Source organism: Tiliqua scincoides, chromosome 8, assembly GCF_035046505.1.
Source record: "Tiliqua scincoides isolate rTilSci1 chromosome 8, rTilSci1.hap2, whole genome shotgun sequence".
Classification (NCBI taxonomy): Eukaryota; Metazoa; Chordata; class Lepidosauria; order Squamata; family Scincidae; genus Tiliqua; species Tiliqua scincoides.
Genome location: NC_089828.1, coordinates 39,072,004 through 39,096,131, shown reverse-complemented (window position 1 = coordinate 39,096,131; position 24,128 = coordinate 39,072,004). Strand labels below are relative to the sequence as shown.

The window sequence follows — 24,128 nt, the reverse complement described above, 5'->3', positions numbered from 1 at the left end:
TGGAAAAATTTAGAGAATTGGAGATGAAATTAATATTGAAATGGTATAGGACACCTGCCCAGCTGGCTTATATGATAAAGGGAAGGAATTCAAATTGTTGGCACTGTAGGAGGGTAAAGGGTTATTATGCCCATCTTTGGTGGGAATGTTCTAAGGTAATTGATTTTTGGCAATTGATATTTGAAAAGGTGGAGGAATTATTTAACCTTAAGCTGGAGCTCTCTGGGAAAATGTTATTTATGGGAGTTTTGGGAAATAATAAAGTAAAAAAACAAAATCAGGATTAATTCAAAGCTATGATTCTAGCTATCCATGCAGTTATAGCATATGGGTGGAAAGATGCATCAAAATGGACTGTGGAAAAATGGAATTGGTATTTATATGAATGGATACAATCAGACATAGTATCAATACTGAAACAGGATAAGACATGGGAAGATAAGAAAACCGAGATAAAAAAGAAATGGTTGAGATATATAAGATGGGGAAGGGGGGCCCAATACTGTTATAATGGATAAAATTCAAAAGGTGTGCTTATGGCTGCAGATCTAAATACTTAATGTTAATGGTCGCTGTTCATGGGGGGAGGGGAAAAAGGGGAAAAAAAGATTGAACAGGTTCAATGTAACAGGAACAACCTGTGCAAGGATACCTTCCTCCACTGCCAGAAAATTAAAAATATACACTTGGGAGAAACAGTCATGCTGCTGCTAATGCCTTTTTCTTAAACAAAAAAATACAGGCATTAGCAGTGACTTGACAGTCTTCCACAAATTCTGGGAAAATGGTAGCTTACTTGGCTGTCATTGGGGTCAGGCATTTTAAAGTGCTCTTTAAAATCAACTTTAAAGTTTTTCTTCCTTTCAGTCCCAAAGAGATGCCCAAGATGTCTTACAACACAATTTAAATGTGTTGAGTTTTTGTACTGCTTATCTACAGGACTCGTAAAATATTTTAGAGCATTTGTGACATTGCTTTTAAGTTTTAATTTTATTTTTCAATTTTATACGAGCCTTTCTCCAAAGCGCTCAGGTGGTATATATAGTTCCTTTCCTCCTTTTGTCCTCACAAACTAGCCTGAGGTGAGGCCGAGACTGGCCCAAGGTCACCCAGGAAGCTTCATGGCTGAGCAAGGGATCTGAAGCTTGGATCTTCCAAGTTCAAGTTTGACTTCTGAACCACTGCACCATCCTGGCTCTCTTTACTGTGCTTATATTATGTTGCTACATTCCTGCAGCATTAGATGTTTCCAGAGATGCTATTTAGAAATGCAACGAAGACATTTATAAATTAGACTTACTCCCAATAGGATTCATAATGAATAACATCAGTACTGGTCAGGGGACTACCATGACTCTGCCAATTTTTCAATTAAGGCTGTATTCTTTTTAAGCCTGTAAATATTTTATTTTGTATTGGGGCTTATATCCTACCTTTCCATTCAAAGTAAGCTCAAAACAGCTCAGAAGATTTAAACACACCACAGCAAAACCAGCAAAAAGAACCACCAACAGCAGTGATAGTAGAAACATAAAGAGGATCCAACTAAAAAGACACCTCATAAGAACAGCCCCACTGGATCAGGCCATAGGCCCATCTAGTCCAGCTTCCTATATCTCACAGCGGCCCACCAAATGTCCCAGGGAGCACACCAGATAACAAGAGACCTCATCCTGGTGCCCTCCCTTGCATCTGGCATTCTGACATAACCCATTTCTAAAATCAGGAGGTTGCGCATACACATCATGGCTTGTACCCCATAATGGATTTTTCCTCCAGAAACTTGTCCAATCCCCTTTTAAAGGCGTCTAGGCTAGACGCCAGCACCACATCCTGTGGCAAGGAGTTCCACAGACCAACCACACGCTGAGTAAAGAAATATTTTCTTTTGTCTGTCCTAACCCACCCAACACTCAATTTTAGTGGATGTCCCCTGGTGTTATGTGAGAGTGTAAAGAGCATCTCCCTATCCACTCTGTCCATCCCCTGCATAATTTTGTATGTCTCAGTCATGTCCCCCCTCAGGCGTCTCTTTTCTAGGCTGAAGAGGCCCAAACGCCGTAGCCTTTCCTCATAAGGAAGGTGCCCCAGCCCCGTAATCATCTTAGTCGCTCTCTTTTGCACCTTTTCCATTTCCACTATGTCTTTTTTGAGATGCGGCGACCAGAACTGGACACAATACTCCAGGTGTGGCCTTACCATAGATCTGTACAACGGCATTATAATACTAGCTGTTTTGTTCTCAATACCCTTCCTAATGATCCCAAGCATAGAATTGGCCTTCTTCACTGCTGCCGCACATTGGGTCGACACTTTCATCGACCTCCTAATAAGAATCTTCAAGCACTCTTTAAGAAACGGCAAAGGCATATCTCCTCCAGAAGGCTACTCCATAACTTGAGTGCCACAACAAAGAAAAATTATCATGCTCACTAAATAGATGAGACTGAGATTGGGGGAAAAGGAAAGCTGGGTATTAGTAGATGAGCTACTGAGGTAAGAGTCAGCAACAAGTGTTCACTTGGGCTAAATCTGTCCGCGGGAAGCACCACCTGCCTGCCCCAATTGTCAGTTGTTCTGACAAAAAGAGGATGTAAGCTGGGACAATGCAGTTTGCAAGCAGAGCACTTTGGGGTCTAACATTTCCTCAAAGCATCTGAAACCTGGGAAAACTTCAGAAAGGAAACATTAAGTTCACAGCATGGAAGATCTTGCCAGGATGGAAATGGCAGTGGCCACCTCAGTGAGACCTTGGCTGCCTCTCTGCCCCACTTGTAGTGGCCCTCCAGCAAAACTAGTTGTCGATAGCTGTTGGTAATAGTGTCCTACTTTTTCATTATTAGTCTGCAAGATGCTTACCTGAATGCATAAGTAACAGAATTCATGATCAACAGGCTTATAATTTAGGAAACAAGATGGGAAATGCTGAAGCGGGAAAGCAAGACATGAAGCAGTGTGATAGAAGCTTCTTTGAGAATGTAGAGCTTACCGGTGCTGCTCAGCTTCTCTCAGCCGCCTCTGCTCTTTGATTTTGTCGAAGGGCACAATTCCTTGTCTCTCCCTGCTCTTTTCCCTGCTCTCCGATTTGCGATCCTGGCTCTTGATGCTCTGCATTTAATATCCAAAGTGGTAAGGCTAACTACAGAGATAGGGTTTCAAGGGAACTAAATTTCTTTAAAAAAGAATTTAAGCACATTTCCTGAGCCACTTTTAGTCTTATCACGACTGAACCTATTTTTTTTCTTTTTAAAAAAACAGGCAGATACGGACTTGATGCTGAAGGGTAATAATTTTTTTTAGTAAAGTAAGTACTTTTGTGTACAGATGGTATTTGCAAGATGAATGATCAAGTTTCTTTTGGAGATGTGTCGAGTCAATCTAATTTCCTGAAATACTGCCGACATCCTAGCAAGTCTTCAATTTATGGTAGCAAGTATGGAGCAAGCGCAAAAAAAACAGGTTCAGTCACTCTGAAATCTCCACTCGGTCATTCTATCATCACCAGTACGAGGGTGGTGTTCAATGGAAAAAAGGTGCCAGCACTCCAAATGGGCTTCCACAAGGCTCTTGCTATTTGCAATTACTTAGACTGGCAGAGAGGCTGAACTTCACCACAATGGCTTATATGTTAGAGTCCATCTTTGAAAGTGTGGACAGCCTACACAGGAGTTCTTGCACAGATTGAAATACCATACAAATCTGCCATAATCTGGTTCCAGTTTACCTGATGCTTGATTTTTTAAAAAATTATTATTTACAAGATTTTTATATTGGGTTGCAAAGAAAGTTAAATATGACCAAGTCCCATTGAAATTAATAAGACAACTAAAGGGTCTCAATAGCTGACTGTTGTAATAGTAATACTGTTTAGTCAGACTAACTGATTTCAATAGTGTTTAGTCAGGATTAACTCTATTTGGATATAACACATTGTTTTTTAATGGAAATATACAAAACCAATAATGATTAATATTACCCCTCAACCATGTTTAAGAGAAAGACAGTGAACCAACCTTCTAGTTCAGTGGTCTTCAACATTTTTCGTGTCATGACCTCAATAAATAATGGGGTTGGGAATCCACTGTTGATCCTGCACCCTCCTGGAACCTGATCCGCTAACCTGCTCCAACTGCTGCCCACCCCACTTCCACTGCCACCCACTCCCTCAGGCCAAAGTGGGGAAGGCTCATGTTAAACTAAGCACAGCCACTTTTGCTTGTCAAGATAATACGGCCTCTTTACTTCTCAATCAGTGCTGGACCTGCTACTGCAGAGTAGCGTAGGATGGTATGCAGCAGAGTGAACAGCTCACATCCCTACTAGCACTGTGCTCGCTGAGCCTTCCCCCAATCTTAGCACATTAACTAGGAGGTCTTATGCTCACAGGCATCTCTTTGAAGATGTTCAGCTCTACACATGGTGGTCAAATGTTAGCATGCTGGTGAGATATTACAAACAGAAGCAGATGCCTAATTCACCTACCTAATTCACATGTAAGCTGAGGAGGTGAACTAAAAATATCTTATGTAGATATTAAATATTGCCAGTGCCACTTTTCCAACCTATGTATGTATGACTTATCTATGTGTAACCTCTTTCCATGCAGGAGGAATGAAAGATGAAGAGACTCATGGAATTGTAGGCTTTGTGAGAGCTACTTGAATGGAAGTAGTCCTCATAAGAACGTAAGAACAGCCCCACTGGATCAAGCCATAGGCCCATCTAGTCCAGCTTCCTGTATCTCACACCAGCCCATCAAATGACCCAGAGAGCACACCAGGTAACAAGAGACCTCATTCTGGTGCCCTCCCATGCATCTGGCATTCTGACATAACCCATTTCTAAAATCAGGAGGTTGTACATGCACATCATGGCATAATGGATTTTTCCTCCAGAAACTTGTCCAATCCCCTTTTAAAGGCTAATGCCAGACGCCATCACCACATCCTGTGGCAAGGAGTTCCACAGACCAACCATAGGCTGAGTAAAGAATTATTTTCTTTTGTCTGTTCTAACTCTCCCAACACTCAATTTTAGTGGATGTCCCCTGGTTCTGGTGTTATGTGAGAGTGTAAAGAGCATCTCTCTATCCCATAAGCTCCTTCACTCTTCTTTTATTCTATTTGGAGGGGAAAAAAGGCCCCGCACAGGAGTTTAAACTTGCTATCGCCACAGCATTAGAAGCTGCCTGTCTGGCTAGTCATCCCTCGCTCTCTCACTTACACATACACCTCTGTAAAACCACTCAGTGCCTGCTAACAGGGTTCAAGGCTTAGCCCTCAGCTAGCCCATCTGCCATTGATCTCCTTCTCTCCCCCCTCCACCAGTTAAAGACCCAGGAATGAGCAAAGCAAAACCAGGACGGCGGAGGAAGGGAAAGCAATTGAAGCACTGGTACCCTTCGCCTTCGAGGTTCAAACCTAAGCTGCAGCACGGGAGGGGGAACAGCTGGGAGAAATATTGTGTCCACTTTCTCCTCCCTCTTGGAAAAGGAACATGGGATTGTAAACACCCCCTCCCCATGCCTGACACCCACAGGAGTAACGATATACCTTTGGCTGCACAGCCTGTTTGTCAGTCAGGCTAGTTGTTTCTCTTCACTGTTTCTGTCTCACTTGTACTGTGGCTCAGAGCTCAGCTGCTTAGTGGAATTTAAAGCAATAGTACACATATATAGGGAGGCTTTGGAAAATACTTGGGACCTTCTAAATGAAGGAATCTAAACTCCTATTGTTTCTACTGCCCAATATCAATCAGGTAAGTCAACCACTAAGTGTATAACTGAACATCATATGGGGCTTCAAATGGATGTCCCACATCTCCAGTTTAATAAAACTGCAAATGATTATATAGTACACATCAAGTGAAATGTCACTGCTTTACTTACTCTCTCTTTTGATGTAGTTGTTGTCTTTACACTAATAACAGGTTCACCTTTGGATTTATCCATTATCACAGTCCTTTCTGTTCCTTTGCTTCCTACACAAAAGCAGGGGAGGGAAAATTAGGTGTTCAATACAGTGTGCCAGCTCTCCAAAGGTATGAGAAAACCTCAATATTCTGAAAACTTACAGTGTTAACATTCTAGGTGTTAGGTCACACTTGCAAACTGTAGGAGCCTACATCTTTTAAAAAAAAAAAATTGTATACCTATACGCTTGCATCCATCCTTGCTTTCCTTCTCTATCCCTGCCCCCTTAAACTCTCTCCTTCTGTTCATAAGCTTCACCACTCTACACAGATATAAATAGATGTCTATTTAAGTTTGGGCATGACACACTTGTGTGGGGATCCTTACAATTCTTTTCAATGAAGCAACCTATCCAAATACCTGATTTTGGAGTTTTTGACTGTTCTGCTGATCCAGATCTTGGCTCCTCTTTCCCTTTTTCATCTGTTTCCTCTGCTTTCTTAGCATCCTCTTTTGGGTCTGTCTTCTCATTCTTTTTTATACTAGCAGACCTATAAAATAATTTATTTCAGAATTTGCGGGGTGGTAGAATAGAGGGGACTCAATCCTCAGCACCATAAGCAGAGCTGTTCTGTAGTCAAGGAGCATTCACAGTATTCTAAACTGTCAAAGGCAAATGTAAAAGTGTCTAAATCCTGAAGAACCATTGTCAATCAGCATTGGCAACACAGAGCTAGGTGGAACAACACTCCAACTCATGAGAAGACAGTTGCCTATATTCCTTGAAAGACTAGAAACAGGACAGGTTCTAGCAGGTTCCACGGGGCCAATAAGAGGTCAGTGTGATAGTGAGAAAACTTTCACATGAGTCTTGAGGATAGCCAATTGAAGCTTGTCAGTTAAAAGATTACAGACATAAGGCAGCCAAGGATGCTGAAGTCAACACACATCAACGTATGATATGTGAACACACGACGTATTGAAAGGGACCTTTGTTGGGATAGAAAGGCAAGATATAAATTCAATCAATCAATCAAATAATATCTGAGTTTCAGGCATTTAACATTAAATACACAGGAACCATTTCTTCCCCAGACCTGCACTGCAACTTTCGAGATTCACACAGGGCACCTTCACACACCTTCTTTATAGCTGATGTGCAAAAATGCAGAATACTGCACAATTTGAACACAAAACACACACCCCACTCTCCGTCTTGGAAATGCACCACTGCAGAATACAAATGAAAGGTTGTAGACCTGAATGATACATCTCCTTACTCACAGAAACTGACAATTATAGAGAGAATATGAAATTAGGTCCCTTCGACACAGCTATGCTAGTTTTTCATAGGTAATTTTTGATCAGCATAACAAATGATAGAATGTTGGGAGGGCTGTACCGTGTATCTTTATTGAGTAGGTAGAACTTGCATATTCAAGCATACCCTGAAACAGTGACTCAAGTACTGTCCTCCACTGTAATAGTGGATAGGATCCTTTGTTTTCCAGAAATAAAATAAATTTTTGATCTGGACATTAAAACAAAGGAACAAACTGTTTTAAGACACTATCTTACATTTAATAGTACCACCTTAAAGCTCAAGATAAATGTTCTGGAGAAGTGCACGTGCGTTTCAAATGCAAGGGGTATATCTGTTCCTTCAGATAAAAAGACACTAAAAAGAAACTTGAGGAATCTAACCTTTCACTGGCCGAAGCTTCCTTCTTCACTTCACTTTCTTTTTTGTCCAAAGGCTTCTTGGCAGCAGGTTCATTTTTTGCCTGAAATTATGGTCATTATTAGAAAAAGAGAAGTAATATTTGGAGAATGCATCTCTCTTTTTCTTTAAAAAAGGAAAAATGAAACTTGCTACACACCCTTTCAACAGATATTATCTTCCCATGTAACTCTGATTTGTGGCAATGAGTAATGCATTTTGTGGCTTCTTCAGCAGTGGACATTGTCACAAAACCATAACACCGAGCACCTGGACTGCGAGCGTTGGTCACTACTTTTGCACCAACTACCTTGAGATAAAGAAACAAATACATTTAAAATAATATTCTGTATTATTTTACAGGGATATGCTAACAGAATTGCCAACAAGATTAGACCAAGATTTATCAAACTCAGCAACCCATTTCCAACAGCGGCCATTTTCTGGATGCTTTTGAACAAGGCACCAGTGGAGGCACCCACCCATGTTGCCCATATAAACCACAGTTCAGTGGTAGACTACCTGCTTCCCACCAGCATCCAAGTTCAGATCCTGGCAACACCTCCAGGTGGGGCTTGGAAAGACCCACATGAAACCCTGCTGCTTCCAGTGAAGACAATAATGTTGTCACTCTGTAGAATGGCTTTATGACACCCATGGTTAGCCAAGGAGGGAGATAGGAACCTAGCTGTATCTAAACATTCCTACCATACCACAAAACGAGAGAATAAGGCAAGATTGGACAGCTCAAACATCTTCCAGTACACAGCCACATCATGCTGTCTTGTTACAAGGCAATGTATCTTATTCATCCTGTGTCACATAGCAGCATGATTTATTGGCGTTACTATTCAGCTTAGTTGCATCCATTCTCAATAGCATCTCTTTATTACACGTATTAAAACAAAACAAAGAAGTAACCTAAAGAACCTTACTTTTCCATATTTGCTGAAAAGGTTCTTCAAGTCTGTTGCTCGGGTGCTGGAAGCAAGGCCGCTCACCCAGAAGTTCCGGCTGGAATTGATACTACTGCGACCTAATTGTAAGATGCAAAATAGGGGATGATCATCCATACCCACTGCTGAAAAAATTGATCACAGTCAAGAACTAAAGTTCAAACTGGGAAAAACCCATATTGCAGTGAAAACGTCCAAATATTTTGTAAACATTTCAACAATACCAAATGAATCACATATACACATTCCTATTTGCTAACAAGTGCTGATCATCTCATCGTCAAACTCTGCACATGAACTCCAACAATCACAAATTTTGTATGCTCACTGCAACACGTGAGCATATTGTAGTCTCACTATATTGTAGTGAGAAGTACTACGTACGTACTATTTCAGATATGGCCCCATCTGTCCAGTTTCTCACATTCCAATTGGCAGGGCTTTTGAGCTCATGGGAGCTCTTGCCATGTTTCTCTCAAATGGTTACAATAGCAAGAGGAATTGGAAGCAGGGTATCAGAGCTGTGAATATAAATACTAGAGGAAGATGAACACACAAGGAAAGGTTGGGATCAATCATATCAAGGAGTTCAAGTTAAACTTCTTACACAGAAGTGAGGTGTGGTTACTCTTGGTCATTACACTGAACACAGTCCTGTGGAATCCAACTATAAATGCATACTTATTAGAAGGAAGTGGCAACTACTTTGGACCTAGGAAGGGTAGGGCTGGTACTAGCAAAAATCTTGATAGAATTCTTGTTTGCCAAGTCCGTTTCATAACAAAAAATTTAAGGGAGTTACTTAACTTTCCCTCTCTATGACAAGTCAGGACATTTGTGGCAAAGAACAGGGCCTTTAAAGCAGTAACATGAGACTATGGAATGACAGCTAAAGTGCATCTCACTGCATTTTGAGAAAGAAATGTTCTCTCTAATTAAGGAGGGTTTTACACACAGCTATCAAGCCTGTCGTGGATGAGCAGGCTTTTATTTTTCATCTGTTCTCATTTTTTTGAAAACACATCCACTCCCCCAATTACTCTTGTACCTACCATTAGGAGCCTGGAGGTACCAGAAATATAAGCAGCCAGGCCAAAGACCCAATCTGTGAGTGACCCACATCTGGCTAATTTGGCAGACACATCTTCCTGTGAGATCTGCTGTGGCACAGAGATCCTACAGAACAGCAGTAGCTGGAACACCTGAGAACTGGGGAGTGGTTTGTAAACAACTTTGTCTCTCCATGCCCCACTAAGTCTCTTGAATCTGCCAACTAGAACCAGGATACACAATAGATGTTGCTGGAAGTCTGAGAAAGGAATGTGCCCCTTCCCACCAAGAAAAGAACTTTAAAATAAAGATTTGTATTTCGGTGTTATTTTAAATATATTGTAAGGCACCTTAAGAGCTTTGGTTTACAGACAAGATAGAAATATTTCTAATAAGTAAATTTTCAGGTTTTTAAGAATGTAAATTTTCTTTTTTGGGAAAACATAGATCTGTATTGTAAGTCTCTGTATTCAAGAACAATTTCAGGAGAGACCATACTAAATAAATGAGTTCTATATTCTACAAATGAGCAAAGGTCATGGACTGTAAAATGATGTAAAACAGTATGTAAACAACTGTTTAATAATACTGATTCTGTCTTTTAGACACAAGCATTTCTACCAGTCTTTGAAAGGGTGTCCGGGTGCCCTCTTAAATTGTGTCCGGGAATAAAAAAAGTCTTCCATTACTTATATAATACAAATATGCAGATTCTTAACAAGAGGAACACGCATCACTGTTCAGAATGTTGGAACTGTAGTACCAAATCCTCAACCATACACTACTATACAATAACACACATCCCTGTACCCCAGCAAACCCAGTCATATCTGGTTCTTGCAGCTAAGGCAGCCATTTTCAACCACTGTTGTGCCACGAGTGGTCCACAGGTGTGCCACAGGAATTTGGGGGAAAGTCATTTATTAATAGGGCCAATGGGAGATGTAAGCCCTCCACTGGCAGCATGGTATGCCTTGTCAATTGTCAAAAACCTGGTGGTGTGCCTTGACCATTTTAGTGACTTGTCAGTGTGCCGTTAGATGGAAAAGGATGACAATCACTGAGCTAAGGGCAAGAATGGGAACACTATGTAAGTGGGAGTTTGTGGCACAGAATCAGTTAGGGTATACTGCTACCAACTCTGGAACGGTATTTTTGAAATCTGGTCATAAGCCTGCATCCTGGTTTGATGATGTCTTTGGCAGTAAAAAAAAAACAACACATTTTATTTAGTGATAAAAAGATATTCCCAGTCTCAACATTGCCTTTAGGTTATACATTTTAGGGAGTCATGTTAAATTGCGTCATCTAGAGACCAGACATCCAAGCAAAAGGGTTGGATAGATCAAAGATATGCCTAGGACTTGCTGGGTGAGGGAACATCTACATTATCATTATCTGATATCTGCATAAAGTCAAGGAACCTGGTTCAGTAAAGCCCAAACCTTGTCTCAGCTATACTCTAGAAAAGGCTGAAGTTCTATGTGTACATTTGGACAAACATATAAAACAAATACATACCTTTCTCCTCTTTTGAAGTCAGTTTTGCCTCTTTGTTTTCCTCAGAACTAAGGACAATAAAAAAAATAAAAAAAGAAGAAAGCCAATCAGAAAGAAAACCAATTGATATATCACACAAAAAATATACTAGAATTCAATACCTACCAGAATTTTGCTTTATTCTATTAAAAGCCAACAACAAAAACTTCATATCAAGATATTCAGCAAGTACAGGAAATCGACCTTATGTATGTATATGATAATTAAAGGGGCAAGGATTTAAGAAACAGAACACCTGAAGGTTGCAGAAAAGAAACCAAAACATTCTTTTTAAAAAAATGTACAAAGAAGATAAAAAGATGATGTTTTAAGAATAAGGTAACAATTTCATCGGTCTAGCAGGCCAATTTGAAGGAAAACACTGACTGGTCTCTTAGAGACCACTGAGATTAAAAAAGACAGCATCTGGTCTAAAACGGAGAAAAAACAAACCTCATGTTCTGATCACCACCCTCTTTGGCAGAGGGCTCTCTAGTGGCAGAGGAGTCTTCCTCACAATTAGTCTTCGTTTCCATCTTCTCAGCATCTTGGCTAACAACTTGGGGACCTGAGTCCGTCTCCGCAGTTTCCTCACTATCGGCCTCCAGAGTCTGGGCTGCTTTGCTACTCTCACCACCTCCACCACTCCTGCTCTCTACTGCTAACGAGTCAGAGTCCAGTTTGGGTTCCTCTACTGTCTCCTTGCTTGTCTCCCCTTTCACTATCACTAAGTGCTTCACTTCCACCTCCTCTTCCTCCTTTCTGGCCATAGCATGACCTGACTGGCTGTCCGTATCTAAACGGTCTTCTTCTGACTGAGCAGCGGTGGCAAATGCGTCTTCCTCGTCCTTGGCTGTCTTTTTGCCTGGCAACGGGTTATTCGCTTCCTGTGCCTGCTCCGCTTCAGAAGTGTCTTCTTTAAGGGACTCAGTTTTACAAGTGTCACCCAAAATGTCGAGCATTTTCTCATTTTCTATGGATTTAACAGGAATAGAATGGCACAAGATTTAATCACCAGGGAAACATAGCAAAAACAAATGCGGAACAGGCATGGCTGCCAGACTAACACCGAAAGAACGGTTAACGCTATACAGAGATTGGAAAACCCTTGCGTCTATCACATTCACATGACTAAAACCAACTAAACATGGCTTATTATATTAAGATCAAAGTTATGAAGAAAATCAACCTATTAGTTTAATGAAAACTTTCTGGCTTTTTCTTGACAAGTCTTCAAGAGGTTCGTCTGCTCTAGTTCTTCCCAATTCCAAGAGGCTTACGTAGAATGAATCAAAGAACTCAAATTTCCATTTCAAACTCTGAATTTCTCTCTCTCACTTTTTTTTTTAAAAGCCAGGCAGTCCAACATGAAAACTGGAAATCTTCTGATGATAGCTGAATACGTGACAGTCCAAGAAAGTAAATCGTATCATTAAGGAATATCCATGTAGAACCTTGTCTTCCTTCTTCTGTTATTTGTTATGCCGTAACTCACTTAAAACCTTTCCATTTTTCTATAACTTTCATACTGTATTCACTAATCTATATGATCAGGTAATAAAGGAACCATATAAAATCTGTCCTATCAGTAGAAGTCTTGTTTTCCAACTTTGACATTAACATTAATAGTGGGTTAGTGAAGCTAAAGAGAAATGTTTGGTTTTTTAAAGTTTCAGATTCTAGAAAAGTACTTGCTAAATGACAGATGGTATTTCAGAGACATGGTTGGGTTTTCAATCTTTATCTCAATTGTCCATCACGCAATTAAGCAAGGTCTAATCAGTTCTGGGCTTCTTCCCAACCTCATTTTAAAGTTAGAAGAATTAGTTCAAAAGTACCTGGCTCTGAATGTTGCTCTTCCAAGTCCTATAGTGAAAGAGAGAAAGAAAAAATTAAATGCTGTAAAAGAAGTCAACATAAAAAAAGGTTGCATTTGTTTGATGAAGCAATCAAATTCAGCAGCAAAGGCTATCAAGGCTGGAAAATAATTCTCAATTTCTGGAAGTTAGCACCTGGTATTTAAGAGTTCTTCAACACTGGTTATATTCATTTGAATGGCTATTAACAACGCTGTGCAACTCTTTCTACCCCCTCATTAACACATGCAAAGAAACTATGCAACTAGGGAAAGGACTATAATCTAGTTTATCTTGGAGCAAAATATGGGTATTCTTTCTAAAAATAGTGAAGTGCAAAAACATTCTTGACAATTACCAATAGGATAACAACATCAAATACTACTGACACAAAGGGCTGAAGAGGGTTTGTAGCAGTGCCAACATCCTATGAAACATGGTGCTTTGAAAAGCTATGCCATAGCTGCCTATCGCAGTGCAACCTACCCTTCTGCAACAGATGCCAAACTCCATCCGAATCCAGCAACTAACACTTCTAGAACTATCAGTAGGGGTGGGGATTTTTGGTGATTTTTTTTTTCAGAATTTCCTGATTAAAATAGCAAATTGGGCTGTTACGTATTTTTATTCCAAGGGTACACTTTAATAATTTATAACTTATAATTGCTTTAAAAATATCCTATATGGGTGATATAGTGTCAGCAGATGCAGTCGCCTATTATTTCTAATGGGAAAAATAATCTATCTTAATTTCTGGAAAATATCTTGTGAAAAATAGCTAGTTACATGTTTTTAACAAAATGCACACGCACCCACACCTCTATCAATAGTTTTGGACTAGTTACTCAAATTGAGGTGAACAGAAAAGTAGTTCAGAACAGTTTTTCAACTTCCCATACCACTTTTCCACCTTTAGTTTGTACCATGTTTGCAATCAACACCACTATGAAGCTGTGTTCTTGTTAAGGTGCACAGTGCAGAGGCAGCAGCGCTCAGCAACCTGGAAGCTTGACAATGAAATCACTGGACATGTAGAGATGGTGTCGCAATGCCATGCAGTTGCAAAGGGGTCTGCACACAGGTGTGGACGCCTTAGTGGGATCTGCACACAGGTGTGGACCACCCTCCTCCCCTAAACTGTGCCCATTTTAAAGGGTCAGGCAATTGCACCATCACATTTTGCCCTCTGGTGCACCACTGGACCAGACATCTCTGCCTCCAGTGGAGTTAGGTCACATGATCACCACAGCAGTGGAGCCAAGTACCACATACCATACTGTGCAGTACTACCAGTAGCATTACTACAACATGGATGAAAGTAACTGAATTAGAAGCTTTACTGGATGACAGCAGCTAGATCATACTGTGACAAACTGCAGCAGAGACAGACAACCGGAGGACTGGGAGCCAAAACTATCCCACAAAATCACCATCTGACTCCCAGAAATCCTCCCTCCCAAGGATTCCTTTCTTATACTATTAGGCACAGCTGGCCACTTTCTTGCAAGCTTATATAGAGGCAAAGGGCTCTATCACTCCTGAAGTACAAAGAGCACCAAAGAGGCCTTATGCTTAGCCCTCTTATTGTGCAGCTTGGTTGCTCACTGTTTGTAAACCAGGGATGCGAACTCTAATCAAGTGACTCAAGTCCAAGTCACAAAAACACGTTTTTCGCTGACCCTGCAGACTCGAGTTACCTGTGTCAATGACTTGGGCACTGACTAGGCACTTGGTCCCCAGGCATGCAGACTCGAGTCTGTCTGTGTCTGAGTGTGCTTCCTTATTTTTTTTGAGGTGTGAAAAATCTCATGAGGCCAACATTCAAACTGGGCGATCAGCAGGGAAGTTCCAGCAAGGAGGTAGGGAAGGATTAATGTTTTGCTTGTGCATCGAGCAGGAAGGGGTGAGGCAGGAGGAGGCTCTCTGGTCCATCTCTGAAGTGGTCATTGGATGAAGGATGGGTGGTCTGATTTTTTTTGGGGTGAGGTAGGTCAGAAGGAGATGTCCAAGGGGATTCTCGCTTTAGAATTGGCTGAACCAGGGAGGGGGAAAAAGGAGGTGGAAAAGCGGGGGGGGGGAGGCAGTTCATAGAAATCACATTTTCCAACCACATGGCTCCTTTGGGCTCCATTATTAGTTGGGAGGAGGAAGCCTCATTGAACAACTAGCGCGAACAACTGGCGCAGAACTACTTCTGACTAGAGTTGCAAAGGATTGGGTCATACTGGTAAGCCTTCCAGTTGCTGTATGTGACTCTCCTCCCTCTTGCCACTTCTTTCCCCACTCTGACACAATCCGTCCCGCCCCTCCCACCTTATTTACAGATTGGATGGGGACATCAGAGGTGTGGTTAAAGAGAACGCCAACACATACACACAGCCCAGCAGCACCATCTTTTTCTCTGGAGCCACAGCTGGCTTTTTAAAGGGAACCACTTGTGACTTGAGTCTATTCAGGTCACTGAAATGCTCTGGGCGACTCAGAAAGTCCACCCACTAGGACTCATTTTCGACTTGAGTTGCAGGGGGGGCAGAGACTCATGACTCAAGTCAAGCTGTGCTTGATTCACCCATCCCTGTTGCAAACCAAGACACAGGGAAATGGAAGTGAGTAGTTGAGAAGTTGCTCTTCCAGAAGTTACTGCAAGAAAGAGGGTTAAGAGTGTTTTGCCTTGCTCATGGGAGAGTGGGTCAGTGGGCAGAGTCAATGTTTAAAATATAGCCCATGTTAAAAATGAGCAGCTGACTCAGGGCACTAGAATCCAATTCAAGCCTGAACTTTACCTTTGCTGCTGCAAAACCAGATGAAGCTGCATCAAGCACATTATCAAGTTCTTCCCCATTCTCCTGAAAGAAGAATCAGAAAATATGCAAGCCTTGCAGAAAGTTAATTTTACTCAGAAAACAGACAGAAAATAGACACTCTGGCTAAATATGAATAAAAGCAAACACTAAACCAATGATTTTCAACCTTTTTCACCTCACGACACACTGACAAGACTCTAAAATGGTCAAGGCACACCACCAGGTTTTTGACAATTGACAAGGCACACCATGTTGCCAGTGGGGGCTCACATCTCCCATTGGCCCAATTAATAAATGACCTTCCACCAAATTCCTGTGGCACACCTGTGGACCACAAACCAGTGGTTGAAAATGGTTGCACTAAACTATGACTATAAATACTAAGAAAGTAATCAAACCAGCCAGTCCATGAAGCAAATTATGTAGTTAGCTAACAATTACTACCAGCCAGCTTTCCCTATCATCATTTGATCTGCAGCAACGTCATGAGTAGGGTGCTTGAAAATGTTTTTGGCAGATTTCATGATCTGAAAGTCAGAATGTGGTGTTATGTGTTTTTATTCCAAGTTCTCATTTTTATTAATTTTAAACATTTTTAAAACGTACAAGCTATAATGTCAGAAAAAATACTGCAGCAGCAGCAGCTGACTAGAAAAATAATACATTTTAATTTCTGGAAAATATCTTTAACACCAAAATGCAGCATGTGTTTTTATATGTTTTTAACAAAAACAAAAAAACCTAGTCATGAGATGTTTGTGAATATTCCAACTGCTGAAGGTGACAGCAATGAAATGCTACTGTGCAGGGATGCTTTGGAAGAATGGTGACCAGGGTGTAGCAAGACCCTGAATGTTGCATATTGATCATAATTAGCCAGTCAAATCTTTGGCTACAGGTTTCTAAGCTTATAGTAATTTTTTAAATGGCCAAAAAAAATAAAAAGACACCAGTCATCATCTACCTCACTGTCCATCAGTTGATCTGGAAGTTCTTTCATTTCTGCATCAAGATTGTCTTTATTATCAGAGTCAAGAACATTCTCGGTGCTGTAGTCATCTCCACAATCGATGGCACTGGCGTTATCTATTTCAGCTTCATCTAAGACACTTATATCCATCATGTCAATATCTTGCAAGTTATCTGAACTTGCTTCCATATCCTCCTATAACAAGAGCACAGTGAACAGTCAGAAGAAACTATTGTTATTGTGGCTTGAAAATAGTGTTTTTAACTGTAAATCAGGGGTCTCCAAATTTCAGCTAGAGGACCACATCATATATCTGACACGATATTGAGTGCCAGAAAAATAAAAAATACGGAAAAATGATGTGCTGAGAGTTTGAATGAATACAATAAGTGGATGGGGGTGGAAGGAGGAGGGGAGCAGAGGGCAAAATTAACTTGTACAGGAAGGGGCGGAAATGAATTTTGAAAAAGGATTGAAAAAGCATGGGTATGTACTGCATACAGCCACTGATGTGCTGAAAGAAATGAAATTATTCCAATACATTGCATTACATTCAGCACCATTAGTGTCTGAACACAGCCTGCTTGACCCTTGCCCAGTTTGGCTCATTAGATCTGCCTGGGAGGGACTGGCCAAATGGACAGGGAGTGTGGTTAATTCCTCTTTGATGGAGGGGGTGCTACCGCTGGCTTTGAAGTGGGCGGTGGTGGACCCCTCCTGAAGAAGCCCTCCCTGGATTCAACAGTGCTGGACAACTACCAGCCAATCTCTAACCTCCTGTTTCTGTGGCCAAGTGGGTGGTAGGGTCTCAACTATAGAGGGTCTTGGATGAAGCAGATAATCTGGATCCCTTCCAATCTGGCTGGGTTTGGGGTTGGAAACAGCCTTGGTTGCCTTGCTAGATAACCTATGCTGGGGACTGGACAGGGGAAGTGTTGTCTCTGTTGGTCCTGCTTGACCTCTGACACACTTTCGACACCATCGACCACAGTGTCCTTCTGGGCCAACTGGCCAAGCTGGGGGCACCATGTTGAGATAGTTCCGCTCCTACTTGAGAAATAGGTCCCAGATGGTGATGCTGGGGATGCCTGCTCAGCACCCTGGCCTGCAAAGTGTGGGGTACCAAAGGGTTCTATTCTGTCTCCCATGCCATTTAACATCTATATGGGAAAGGTCATCTGGGAATTTGGAGTAGGTGCCACCAGTATACTGATGACACTCAGCTCTATCTTTCCTTTCCATCACAGTTCCTTTCCAGTTTGAGGTGGTTGTAGAGGCCTTGGAACGTTGCCTGGCTGGGACCTGGATGAAGGCTAACAAGTCAAGATTAAATCTAGACAAGTCAGAGGTTCTCCTGGTCCAGAAATCATGATGCAGGTGCTAGAGTACTGTCCTGCCCTGAACAGGATTGCACTCCCCCTGAAGGAGCAGATTAGTAACTTAGGGGTTCACCTGGATTCACAGCTGCTTCCCAGGTGGTGGCTGTGGCCAGAACCTTTGCCCAACTTCGGCTGGTGCACCAGCTACATGCAGACCTGGCCACAGGGAATCATGCCAAGTGACAGCAAGATTAGACTATTGTAATGCACTTTGCGTGGGCTGCCCTTGAAAACAGTTCAGAAACTGCAATTATTGCAGAATGCAGTGGCCTGTATGCTTGCTGGAGGGTGGCAGTTCGACTCTGTTAGACCGCTGCTCCAGTGGATGCACTGGTTGCCCATTTGTTTCCAGGGCTGACCCAAGGTGCTGATTTTGACGTTTAAAGTCCTATACGGCTTGGGGCCAGTATATCCAAGAACCCACCATCCTCTTAAAGATGAATCGAATAATTCATCTTCTCCGATCATTGGAGAGGGCCAACACCTATGGAGGTGGGAGGTGCAGGGGAAAGGAGTAGGGCCTTCTCCATTGTGCCTACTCTATGGAATTCCTTCCCTCTCAGTTTAAGAACTGCTCCCTCCATGGAAGCTTTCCGGCAGAGCCTAAAGACTTTTCTTTTTACACTTGCCTTCTGAGTTTCAGGCTTTTGATATAGTTATTTACATTCTTATTGCTTTTATGGGCTGCACTGTTTTTATTGTCTGCTGCAGGCTTTTAATGAGATTTTTACGGTTTACTGTTTTTAAAGTAATTTTTTAATGTTTGTATTTTTATGTTTCTATTGATTTGTTGTAAACCACTTGAAGCTCTTAATCTAGCCTTCAGATTCTCCCAGCACCACCATCAGCTGCTATCAGCTGCTGAGCTATGCCACTGCTGAAAGGACTGCCTGCAGACATAGGAGACTGGGCTCTCCCATATCTTAAAAATATGATCAAGATTTGAGTATTTTCTCTTCTGTCATTTGCAGATAATTAGCTCTTAAGTAGTCATGATCTGTTTAATGACATCACTTCCTGTTTAACAATGTCATTTCCAGCTCTCAGCAGGCATTAGAAATACTCTTTGGCCCCCTGTATGAAACTAGTTTGACACCTCTGGCGTAGCAGGATAAAGTCCTCCAGAAAGCCAGACACAGCCCACAGGACAGGGTTTGAAGATCCCTGCTCTAAATCATATTTTGCCATTTCCCATACCTGTCCATCTCTTGAGTTTTCCTCCAAACCATTGTCTTCACCCTCTTCTTCTTCTAGCTTACGTCCTAAAATATAAGTTCGAAATCATCACCAAATGGCTGGTTTCATTCCTCCACACCATTTAAGACCATGAATCTTTACACTAACGCCACAAGGCTTAAAGTTTAATTCTCCCAAATTACAACTACAGGTCGGACCCCAGTATCCGTATACACAAATAATGGAATCTGTCAATACCAGGATCCATGTTTAAATGCCTTTGAAGCAAAAAAAAGGACAGAAAAGTCAGGTCTCCTACCATTTCATACCAAAGCCTCCGTGGTACTTAAAGATCCACTTTCGGGCCAAGCAGAGGTTCCTTGCCTGGGAAGAGCAAGAAACTTCCATGTGACCTGGAAGTGGGTCTTTAAGCCCTAAAAATAGACGTGGAGGCTTGGAAATGGAGTTATTTTGGTGTGAAATTGTAGGAGCCCTGATTTTTTTGTTTCAAAGGCATTTAAACATGAACCCCAGTATCCGCTGGCAACTGCAGCAAGTCAAATCTTCAGATGCCATATCCTTTGGATTTTGTATGTCAAATATATGTCCTATTTAAACAAACGTACTTATATATACGTTTCATATATATGAATATACACACACACACACACACACACACACACACACATTCATATGCACTTTATGGCTATGAAGCTCTTACTGCTAGATGGTGCCAACTTTTATTATGTAGCCCAACTGCTTGCAAGGGGGTCAATTAGCATGGCAAAATAAAGGAGTGGTTCCCAGACCTCGCGGTGGATAACTTGGTCCCTAAGAACACACACTGGCCACCTGGGTTTAAAAGCACAAAACATAAGTACAGAAGTTCTTCCAGACCAACACAGTTACATCTTTCAAATATTTATGATTATGCTAAAAGTAAAGAGGATTCCTGAATGGCCAGTAACCCTTCCCAAATTCTTATTTTGTACAAAACCCTCATGCTACTGGTTTTTGCAAAAATCACTGTATGACTAAGCCAGTAATCTGGTACGAGTTTGAAGTGAACTCTTCCACCTACATTAAAGAACTGCTCTAAACAAACAGTTGCCCATAACATAAACACAAATTCAGTCCCATAACACAAATGTATTATGTGTTACTTTGTACCTTTCACAGTTCTTTTTGGGGTTCTTTTGATTGTGATCTCTGAAGCTACTTGAATCTCATCGGGAGTTCCACCTTCTTCCTCAATGGCCTACCAGAAAGAAACAAAGTGTAGATACATCACTTTTTACTTAATTCATACACTTTGTAGGACATTCACCACCAGAATTCATGTGAGAATACTGTTTCAAAGGTTTCTAGCACTCCACTCTCTATAAAGTATTAGCTCTCTCTGTAGCGGACAAAGAGGCCTGGAAAGATTGGGGATGGGCCCTACTGTGCCAATGCTCACTGGAAGAAACAGCTCAGAAGTAGGGTTCAGTTTTTAAAAAAAGAAAACATAGAAAGAACCAAAACAGAAACTTGCTAAAATTAAGTTACTTTCTGTACAGACAGAATGCTTTTCAGATGATGCAAAGAACAAGGAACACCCTTTGGGTCTGCTTATATGGTTGACGTCAGAGGCAATTACCCTGTCTGAGCTACAAAATGGGCAGCCCGATCCAATGCCAGGGCAGTGATGGCAGCCCATGCATTGCCCTGGCGATGGCCATTGCAAACATGCCATAAAGCACGTTGTGGTAGCTGGGCAACAAGCTGTACCAGCAGAGAGGTCAGTGCCAATCAATCCTGGGCCACTGCACCAGCAGGATAACAAGGAGGAGCATCTGGAAGCAAGTCGCCTGCTGAGTGGTTTTCAGGGAGATAGAATTGGGCCCCCAGGGTGTTTGACAGCCCAATCCTGAGCTGCCCAGAGCAGGGGGCTGCTGTGGCATCGGAAAAGGCTGCCACAGAATTGGAGAGCTCTGTGTAGGGCTGTGTGGCCCGACATGGGACTCAGGATTTGGTGGAGCAGAGCTCCACTGGTCCCGCCTCCCTCCCTCCTCACCCTGGAACGCCTCCTCTCTGCCTTCCCCATACTTCTCTGCTGCCCAGCAGACTGGGTGACTGCCAAGCAGTGGACCTGCCTTGGATCAGCCTCCTGCCTTGATTTAAATCACTAGTTCCCAACCTGGGGTCCATAATAGGGTCCGTGGACCACAGGTGGTCCACAAGACCCTGAAAAGTGGCCTGTGGGGTCTCATGGAAAAAAATTCCTTTGATCACTTCCAGTGTCTTGCCAAGCAAGCAATCTCCCACAGACCACCAAAGAGAGTGGAGACCGCTTGCAGCCCCAACCACTTAAGCTGTGACTGTGGGTAGCCTTTTCTCTGTTCTCTCCGATAGTCTCTGTCTAGGCAGACCACTAGAGAGGGTGGAGACCAGACCACCCACAACTGCATGTGGTTCACAATTTTTGCTTCAGTGGTTCACAGGCTCTTAAAGGTTAGGAATCACTGATCTAAATAATTCAACACACTTGGGGGGAGGCAAAAGCCAGCACACACACAGACATCCCCTCTTCTCTATTATCTACCTTCATACCTCTCCTTTTGCACATATGTAAAATCATATCCTACCAAGTCAGGTTGTCTAGTTCATTGCTTCCCAAGTTTTTAGCTCCTGACTCCACTTTTTAAAATGACAATCTATTGCCACCCACATAACTTTATTAGCCATAAAAAATGAGACATTACATATGTGTGTGTATTTGCTAAACTCTCCCTAAAAATGGATTTCAAGGACTGATCTCCCAAACCTTTACAGTCGTTTCAGGGTACCCAGAAGGGTGAACTGGAGAGCAAGATGTGCAGTTAGGAACTTCTAGGTCAGACAAAAGACTGAAACAGGTTCACACTTGACGGCATGCCAATCACAAGGAAAATCTGAAAATGTGACATTTAAACTTGGGGATATGGTCACTTCATACCACAGGTTAGTATTTCAGCCACAAGAGCGATCTCTCAATCTGGACTGTCGGCTGCTATAGTTTTATTCTTCAAACGGGACAAAGGTGCTTGCAAAGTGTTTGTTTGTTTTTTGGAACATTGTGGAAATTTTTTATGACCCACTGGTGGGTCCTGACGCAGTTTGGGCAACACTCACCTAGTTCAGTGTTCTCTGCACTGAGCAGCAGGAGTTCCTGGGGTTCAGGCAAGGAGTCCTTCCCATTCTATCTGGCGGTGTTTTTATTTTTGGATTGTGAGCACTTCCGGTCACCAGATTTTGTCTGTGAGCCACTCCGTGGCCCTCCTGCTAGAACTGGCACACAGACGCTCCTCAGCACCGGCACTGGGCGGACACGGGCTCCAGTGCTGAGCCGCCCCAAGTGCCGCTTCCTCTCCCAGCCCCTCCCGGAGCCCTTCCCTGGCCTGCCTCTCCCCCTCGTCCTCCTCGGAGCAGCCCCTGCTCTGCCCCAGCCCTTTTCCACTCCCCCGCTGCTCCTTCTGGTCTCTTCCCGTAAACAGACCAGCGGGTACAGAACGAAGAGAGCGCAGGTGAGGCTGTCCGACAGTCGGGGGCAGTGGAGCAGAGCAGAAGCGCAGGCGGAGGTGGGACCGCTCCCGCGTTGCCCTTCCGTCCCCCGCATCCCCTCCGCAGGTGATCGGAGACGGAAGCGCAGTCGCGACGGCCAAACGCCTCTCGCACCGCAGGAGCGCCGGGCCCCCGCGCGCCTCCCTCGCCTCCTCCGGCAGAAGGGCGGCGTCACCGCCTCGCTCCGGCTGGCGAAGGGGCGCTCACCTTGCGAAGGCGCTCGAGGAGGATGCTCTTGTTGCCGCCGCTGTCCAAGTTGCGGCGCTTCAGCTCGGCCCGCAGGTCGATCACTCGCAGGTCGCCCAAGCGCCGCGTCGCCGCCGCCCCCCCGGCGCCGCCACCGGGGGGAGGGGGCACCGCCTCCTCTCCGCCCGGCCCAGCCTTCGCCTGGCTTCCCTCCTCCGCCGGAGCCGCCATGACGCTCAGTGGGGCCGCCTCGGCCTTCACCTCACAGCTCCCCTCGCGCCCGTCAGCCGCTCTGCTCCGCTCCGCCCTCAGACAAAATGGCGGGAAGGCCCTGACCACGGAAGGCCGCGGCGGAGGGTCCCCAAGGCGCACCGCGCATGCGCAGGGAGAGGCCGAGGCGGAGGGCGACCGCAGGCCACTATGACGGAGCTTGCGCGGGAGCGGCGCCTTTAGCAGGGCCGGGGCGCGTCTCTGCGGTGGCCCCTCCGCTCCTCACGGGGGCGTCCCGCATCGTGCAACCCGGTTCTCCCCGTTTTCACGCTGGGCCCACGACGCTGCAGGCCGGAGACGCGCGCAGGCGCAAGGGAAGCGCCGCCCCGAGCGTAGGGAAGGCGCAGGCGGGGGCCGCCCCCACGAGTGCCAATGGCGGAGAAGGGCCGCGCGAGGGCTCAGCCCGGCAGAGACGGCGCTCTGGTCGTGCCTGCCCGCAGGCGGCCTGCGTGTTCGCTGAACCCGCTTCTGCCCGCCGCAGCGACGTCACTCGCGTGCGTCCAGCCGGGAAGGGAAGCTGCAGCCGCAGCCCGTCTGCGGACGCCCTTCCGTCTCCGCCTCTGCAGAACAGCCCTCCGCGCCAGGCCCCGGGCACGTCCGGCAGCACGAGCGGCTTATCCTCGGTTCCTTCGTCCGCCTCCGCAGTTGCAAATGGCCGCGCTGCCCACGACGCCCTCCTCGAGATGCCGGCTCCACGAAGCGGCAGGCGGGCTGAGCGCTCACCTGCTC

General features: G+C 43.8%; 1 protein-coding gene across 2 annotated transcripts in view; it reads right to left on the bottom strand.

The window, feature by feature from the left end:
* LOC136659467 (scaffold attachment factor B1-like) overlaps window positions 1-24,128 on the bottom strand; it is a 49,655-nt gene extending 25,527 nt beyond the window's left edge. Inside the window, exons 1-14 of one of the 2 annotated variants that reach the window (XM_066636692.1) lie at window positions 23,151-24,128; window positions 20,532-20,619; window positions 19,383-19,447; window positions 16,801-17,001; window positions 15,816-15,878; window positions 13,015-13,042; window positions 11,630-12,149; window positions 11,159-11,205; window positions 8,567-8,667; window positions 7,792-7,941; window positions 7,616-7,695; window positions 6,332-6,462; window positions 5,888-5,979; window positions 2,990-3,108 (exon numbers count right to left, since the gene is read on the bottom strand). In XM_066636692.1, coding sequence (XP_066492789.1) covers window positions 2,990-3,108; window positions 5,888-5,979; window positions 6,332-6,462; window positions 7,616-7,695; window positions 7,792-7,941; window positions 8,567-8,667; window positions 11,159-11,205; window positions 11,630-12,149; window positions 13,015-13,042; window positions 15,816-15,878; window positions 16,801-17,001; window positions 19,383-19,447; window positions 20,532-20,619; window positions 23,151-23,360 — 1,895 coding nt within the window. In that variant the 5' untranslated portion in view covers window positions 23,361-24,128. The remainder of the gene's footprint in view (window positions 1-2,989; window positions 3,109-5,887; window positions 5,980-6,331; window positions 6,463-7,615; window positions 7,696-7,791; window positions 7,942-8,566; window positions 8,668-11,158; window positions 11,206-11,629; window positions 12,150-13,014; window positions 13,043-15,815; window positions 15,879-16,800; window positions 17,002-19,382; window positions 19,448-20,531; window positions 20,620-23,150) is intronic. The other variant, XM_066636693.1, reaches the window with a different exon arrangement.